The sequence below is a fragment of the Rattus norvegicus genome, chromosome 12 (genome assembly GCF_036323735.1).
Source record: "Rattus norvegicus strain BN/NHsdMcwi chromosome 12, GRCr8, whole genome shotgun sequence".
NCBI lineage: Eukaryota > Metazoa > Chordata > Mammalia > Rodentia > Muridae > Rattus > Rattus norvegicus.
Genome location: NC_086030.1, coordinates 39,356,682 through 39,364,112, shown reverse-complemented (window position 1 = coordinate 39,364,112; position 7,431 = coordinate 39,356,682). Strand labels below are relative to the sequence as shown.

The window sequence follows — 7,431 nt, the reverse complement described above, 5'->3', positions numbered from 1 at the left end:
CATGTACATCACAGCACTGGGATGGCGGAAGGGGCAGAAAACACTTGAAAAAATGAAAACTTAAACAGCTCATGCAGAAGGGGCAGCTTTAGTTTCTTTCTCGAGTTGAGAATGACTGTCAATTCACTTACATTTTATGAGGCATTGTAAGTCATCTGGATATAATAAATCACACATACATACACACACACACAGGATCATGTATATAGCTATCTGCAAATACAATACCATGTGTGGATTTTGGGGCAAGGGCTCTTAGAGCCAGTCGACGGTAAATACCAAGGATAACTACTTATTTCTTTCAGCAGAGGGTAAACATTGCTTCTGCAAGCTGCATATTTTAACTGGCATGCCATAACACTTATACCTAACAGGCAATGTGTCAAATGGATAAGGTTCTGAAGGTTCACAGCAGAACAGAATAAAGTCTTCACAGTAGAGAAGAATATGAATTAAGCACATTCTGTCTTGCTGTGCACACATCAGGTTCCCTTGATGCCCCGGTGCTTCGCTTCTGTGGAAGCTCCAGACTGAGCACAGCAGGTGTATTCAGTCACAAGGTTTGGTCTTTCCACTGCCAGCTGTGGTACAGCTCCCCCTCTCTGTGACATGTGGTTTAAGCTTCCCTTGTCTGAAGCTTGTTTAAAGCTATAGAGAGGGCTGTTGAGACTCTGTAGGTAAAGGCACTTGCCATGATCCTCATGACTAGATTCAAGCCTCACTTCCCACACAGTGGAAGGAAGGAGAGAACGAACTTCCTTATGTAGTCCTCAGACTTCCACATGTGAGCCAAGGTCCATACACAAAATATATATAATTAAATGCAATAAAAAAAAAAAACAGTGATTATAAGTTTGTTTTGGGGGCTGGGGATTTAGCTCAGTGGTAGAGCGCTTACCTAGGAAGCACAAGGCCCTGGGTTCGGTCCCCAGCTCCGAAAAAAAGAACCAAAAAAAAAAAAAGTTTGTTTTGGCTAAAATCTTCCTTGGCAGGTCAGCACTCCTTGGGAGATGTTAACTGACTATTCTAGGAGCTACATCGTATCTTTGCTCTGCTGTTTGTGAAGCCGGGTTCTTACCAGGGACTATTTGTTTGCCCCGAAAACAGTTTTTTAGGGGAGAAAATGGCTTCTCTAAATATCAGGGTGCAGCTGTCTTATTTGAAGATTCAGAGAAGTAAAACTTACACAGAAATGGCCTTTGCATCATACAAACAAACCTTCAGGCTAGTTTTACACTTAAACAAGTGTGTTGGCGCATCTTAATTCTGTTAAGTTACTCCTCAGAGTTAAACAGAGGCCACTGTGCCCAGAGTTTGAGCTCAAATGTTTGAATACCTAATCCCTAGGTGGTGCGACTGTTGGGGAGGGGTGAGGAGGAGGGGTGAGGAGGTAAGCTGTGGTTGCAGGAGGTGCATCACTGAAGGTGGACAAGACTGAGCTGTGAGTCTACCTCTCTCCTCTACGCCCCGCTCCACTTCATACATTTAACCCCTGGAACAGTAATCCTAATGGAACTTTGTTTTATAAGTGGCCTTGATAATTTATCACAGCAGCATCGGAGTAAGACGGTTGGCCATAGATAGAAATTGCTGGGTTGGGGGTTTAGCTCAGTGGTAGAGCGCTTGCCTAGCAAATGCAAGGCCCTGGGTTCGGTCCCCAGCTCCGAAAAATAGAAAAAAGAAAAAGAAAAAAAAAAAAAAAAGAAATTGCTTTGTACAGGGGTAGTGCATGAACAGACAGCAGGTGAGCCATCGCTCTAACATCCACAGGAGGCCCTCACCACACCATAGGTTTTTCCTATTATCTTTATTGGTTAGAAACAAACCTCTTACTGTAGGAAAAAAAAAATCACGTGTCTTGAGGCTGCTGCATTTCTCAAATGACCGAGAAATTATATTTACCCTGGGCATTAGATTTTAACCCTCTCATAGAACAGAAACCCTCAAACACAGAGTGGATTTTTTTTTTTTTTTTTTTTTTTTTTGGTACAACTGTTTATACAAATCCAACAAAGGTAAAACCTCATCAGGGAAAGGTTAGGATACCACCAAACAACAATGGCACACAGGGTTGCAGAACTTGACAACTAGAAAATAGCCAGCTTACCAACTTAAGTGAGAACTGAACACTTGAAAGGAGGGGACAGAGGAAAGGCTATGGGCACATTTACTCTACCTGACTCATGGTATAAATTAGATCTATGTAAATAGAATACAAGAGCTCATGCTTGGAGCAAAACCCTCCTGAGTGTAAAGGCCGAAGTCTGCATTGTAAAACTTTGAGGAAAAGGTGAATTCTATTGAAACTTGGCAAAGTGTCTTTACCTGGACTATACTTTACACACATCCACAACATGCTTGTAACTTCTTGACATACAGAGTAGGCTCTCAGCATCCAGTTAAACATGCTTTTTTAAGTGGAAGGTCATAGCCCCCGTCACACCTGGGCACATCTGGAGATGGGCTTTTTATGTTGACAAAATACAGGTTAAGTTCTCTCCTACCTGAAGGACAGTTGGCAATCTAAATAATAAAAACACTGGTATGCATTCAAATCTTGCATAAATAATTTTTAAACAATTTATACAAAAATAGTTCTGCATAATGTAAGGTGTAACAAAACCAACTAAACAAAATGTGTCAAGATGGCTGCAGGTGGTGTTTGTGGTCCACTCCATGTTGACACCAGAAGCCTCAGCATTGCAAGGAACAAGGTGTCCCAAACAGAAGCTGCTGATAAAAACACTAAACTCAGGCTTCTAAGAGGATTTCTCTGAAGCTCATCTTCCTTTGCAATTGGAATGTCTTCTAAAGGCCGCCTTAGAAATGGTCCAGAAGCAGTGCAGTTACGATGTAGAAAGAGCAAAGGAAAACATCTGGCTCACTCATCCCCAAATGGGTGGTTGAACGGCTTCTCCCTTGGCAAGACTTGCAAAACAGAACTGTGTCCTGTAGTCTCGTTTCAGATTCCAAAGGGAAATACAGGCCCACTTGTCTCTGCAGTCTTCCCTCTCCCTGGCTGTATTCCCCCAAACCCCCATATTTACATCCTTGTCCTGGAGCTAACTTAGTTTTTGCAGGAGTTTCTCTTCCACTTGCCCAAACTGGACACTCACAGACATTTCAGCTATGAACTGCTCACAGCCTTCCTTGGTGACTTGCTTGCAGTACCTCAGGTCAATATGACAGATATTTCCACAGCGTTTGAAGAAGGACAGGCACTGGTCAGTGACCTTATTGCAGTCTGCAGGAAAGAAAAAACCATGTGAGGGACAGAAGACACAAAGTCCAAGGCCCTATAAACTCAAGGGTCCAGTAACAGATACAGAGCATAGTCTATCCCGTGATGTCTCCAAGATGGGGATAATTTCACCTACCAATTCCAAAGTTTAATAAAGTGTTTTTGAAAAGCGTATCTATCAGGAGTCTTGCCAGGAGTGTGAAGACATAAGGTTCTGGCTGGATCACTGTCTGTCTCCAACCCCAATCCCCACCCCTCCTTCCCCCCGACTCAGGTAGAAACTACTGTACAACAGGGCTGCCTCTTCCTGTGTATCACAAAAACCATTGTCTCACAAAAAGGGTCACAATGTTTTGAGGGGTTTGCCTAAGATTATCTCTTTTATCTGACTACTCTTCAGATAAATATCCTAGTGACATGGCTAGATCAGAGTGAAGTCCTTAAAGTCAGAGACTGAAGAAAGGCTTCGTCCACAAAAAAGCAATTCACCATCTCCTGTAGCTACTGCATGTTTTTCAACATTTTTCTCTTAAGCTACTACTTTAGAACTGAATCCAGTCACCTGGCTGAGCAGCGCCAGCTGAAATTCAGCAAGATAAATGACGTCTGGGTGGGTCAAATAAACGAGAAAAGGATTGTTAGAATCCCCCTCTTTCTCTTTATCACCATTTTTTGAATAAAAACCAGGGCCAGCGGGTAACACACACTAACAAAGTGACAGTAATGAAGGCTTTGATCACCTATACATTGTCAGTCCTGCAAGGGAGGCCATCATGCCTACACAAAGCCCTGAACACAGACTCACCAGTTCTTAGATGCATAATGTGGACACTGAGGGTAACCCAACCTCTTGAAGGCAGTAAGAGTAAGATGAGTCTGAGCCTCTGACAAATGGGGGTGGGGTGGGGATAGTTAGACTGAAGGGGGCAAAATTATGAGAATGCTAGCCAAGACGCTTCCAAAAACACTAATCTTTCAAGTGTATTGCAGAAGTTTTTGAGAAAGGGGCTTTATGCCCAAAAATCATAAGATCCCTCTGCCTTTCAAGTGCTGGGATTAAATATGAGCACTAACAATACCTAGCTGTTAATCTGCTCTATAAATTAGCTGCAAAAATTAAGAGTTGCAAATGATGTTGCCCACACACAATTACTTAAAACTAATTATTTGATTCACTTTATAAAGGATAAATTTTGCTGGTATAAAAACACATTTAACATATTTTTGCTTTAAAAAAAAAACTCGGGCTGGAGAGATGGCTCAGTGGTTAAGAGCACTGACTGCGGGGCTGGAGAGATGGCTCAGTGGTTGGGAGCACTGACTGCTCTTCCTGAGGTCCTGAGTTCAAATCCCAGCAACCACATGGTGGCTCACAACCATCTGTAATGAGATCTGATGCCCTCTTCTGGTGTGTCTGAAGACAGCTACAGTGTAATCACATACATAAAATAAGTAAAATCTTTAAGAAACAAAACAAAACCAACTCAGTATATCATGTGAAGCCCCATTCAAACAGGGGCTTTTTTAAAATATTAATTTATCTTGATCACCTTCAATAAAGCTGGCTTGGTAAAGGCTGTCATACGGATCATCCTATGTCTGTGGAAGGTGTGAGGGACCAGGCTATAAAGAAGCTATAAACTTAAAGAAGTTTAATGCACAAGAAGGACATGAGACTGCAGAACGGTCCTTCCCTTCCAATTTCCCAGACAGCGGGTCTTTAAGCTAATTTATTATTTAAACTGAGCCAGGGACACTGCTGAAAGTGATTCAAAGAGGCCAGTGCTGCCTGCCCAAAAGTCAACTTGGAAAAGGAGCCATCTGGAAATACTGGTCACACTGGTGTGAAGAGGTAAGTGCCAAGATAAGCATGAATGTCTAATGGCCGCCAGTCAGATCAGTGTGCCATCTGGACAGCAAGGCCCTTTGGGTGAGAGGTGCCGAGGGAGAGGCAGGAGCTGTGAGGCTCACTGTCTACAGGAGGGGATTTCTCTGATTTCCTTTTTAGCTCAGGGTCGGTGACAGAAGTGAGGCCTGAGAGGAGCGAGCTGAGCTCTGCAGGTGGAGCTGAGTGGGAGCAGCTGTGAGGAGAAGGTTCAGTTAGAAGGGTGGAGGTGCGTCCTAAAAGGGCTCCTAGGGCTGCAGGGAAACTCTGTTGCCAGCATGTCCGTAACTGTGAACTCACCCAGAGAAAATCATAACTGTTTTTTTTTTCATAGCAAAGAGACAAAGTACAATTATTATCAAGAAAATTTTCTTATCAAAAGAAAAATGTTTAACTTATTCAAACTTCTAGCCTTAACCTGGAGTTCACATTAAACCTGCCCCCCCCTTACTCCAAAAATGGAGTGCAAGTTAAATGACACCATGGAGTTCACTAACTGAATAGGAAACATTTTTAGGCAAACTGAATATAAAGATACAGGGAGGGGTTGGGGATTTAGCTCAGTGGTAGAGCGCTTGCCTAGCAAGCGCAAGGCCCTGGGTTCGGTCCCCAGCTCCGAAAAAAAAAAAAAAAAAGAATACAGGGCTTCATAGAAGCCAATATCATCAGCTTCTCTTGCCTTCTAAAGGTAAGTGGGAGGTTCTGTTTGTGTCTGTGGTCTTGGAATCCAGCCAGGGCCCTGTGACGTAATAAGCCAGTGCTTTATCACTGAGCTCTATTCCTGGTCCTCAAGGATACTGAGAACAGGACAAGGGCTGGTCAACATGGCATGGGGCCTCTTATGTCACACTGGAAAGTGAAACAAAGGATTGCTTCCCCCCAATACTGGCAAATTTTCTATTCTATTTATATATAAAATTTACCTTTGCATCTTGGGGAAGCATCTGAGGGTTAATTAGGAAGAGTAAGGAGGGGCTCTTGGGAAGAAGGAGGGAGAGGTTCTATTTAGAAGCACCTTTTTTGTTAGTTTTCTCATCTTCAGTCTCACTGAGAGTGAAAGAATACTCCATTTATATTTTAGCTCTTTTAATTGAGGTGACGGCACTATTGGGGTTCTATAAATAGGCCGCTCATTCTTATCTAACAGCTTATGATAGCTCTTGTTACACAAGACTAAAACAAGTTATGTTCCCTGCACTATTCACTGCTATGTATGTTTGAAAATGTTCACAATATAAAAGTGGGAACTGCAGAGACAGCTCAGTGGACCTGGGTTAGCGCTCTACACCACCAGTTTCAGGGGATCTGACATATTTCCTGATTTCTGCAGGACTAATCACACACATGGTGCACACAGTACACACATATACAACATACATTAAAAAAAGACAAAACCGGGGTTGGGGATTTAGCTCAGTGGTAGAGCGCTTGCCTAGGAAGTGCAAGGCCCTGGGTTCGGTCCCCAGCTCCAAAAAAAAAAAAAGGAAAAAAAAAAAAAAAACAAAAAAAAACAAAAAAACCCAAATATGAGATTGGAAGAGAAACCCTACCAATGAAGATGACATTTTCTAAACAGTAAAAATAACAAGTTTAACAGGAAAAAATGGTGCAGTTTTTATAAAAAGTGAAGTATTCAAAGAGCCCAAGTCTCTCAGAACAACAAAAGAAAACCCTCCTTTTACCTAAGACATTCTGGCAAACTTAGAAAAAACAGTTCCATTTCTAAATGAGAACAATGAAAAAATTATAAGCCTATGTACAAAAGGTAAATTCAAAGGAATGAGATTTGTCCTCTGACAATGGCAAAAAAACAAAACAAAACAAAAACCCTACTAAAGTAAAAGACAAATGGAAAAGCGTTCTAAGTTCTTGGGTTAGAAGATAAAATATGAAGATACTTCTACTGTCAAATGTGAGCATTCCCTAGTGGATTTGCAAAAACAGAAAAAAGCCCGTTCTGAAACTTAGTAAATGGACTAAGTAATCTGAAAACTCAGAAGATTCATATTTGTTCTTTGAAAACTGTATTACAATGCCAAAACAGCCAAAACTAGTGTTAACAGCAGTGAAATTTATATAGACCAAAGGAAGAGAATCAAGGTAAAAAATTCTGTCCCATGGTTAGCTGACAGTACTAATTAGTAACCACACAGCAGTACAGATTAGCTGCTGCTGCTGCTAATGCTATTACTGTTACTATTATTTATTATTTATCATTACTACTATAATTATTGTTGTTGGAGACAGGGCCTCTCTCTCTGGTTGTTGAAACTCACTAAGTAGACCAGGTAGCATGAAAGTCACA

General features: G+C 41.7%; 1 protein-coding gene across 18 annotated transcripts in view; it reads right to left on the bottom strand.

The window, feature by feature from the left end:
- Positions 1-1,986: 1,986 nt before the first annotated feature.
- The window catches only part of Kdm2b (lysine demethylase 2B), a 137,705-nt gene continuing 132,260 nt past the window's right edge, over positions 1,987-7,431 (bottom strand). For 17 of the 18 annotated variants that reach the window (XM_063271329.1, XM_063271328.1, XM_063271330.1 and 14 more), the window contains one exon: positions 2,554-3,244. In XM_063271329.1, the coding sequence (XP_063127399.1) occupies positions 3,063-3,244 (182 nt within the window). In that variant the 3' untranslated portion in view covers positions 2,554-3,062. Of the gene's footprint in view, positions 3,245-7,431 lie in introns of all 18 variants that reach the window. The other variant, NM_001100679.1, reaches the window with a different exon arrangement.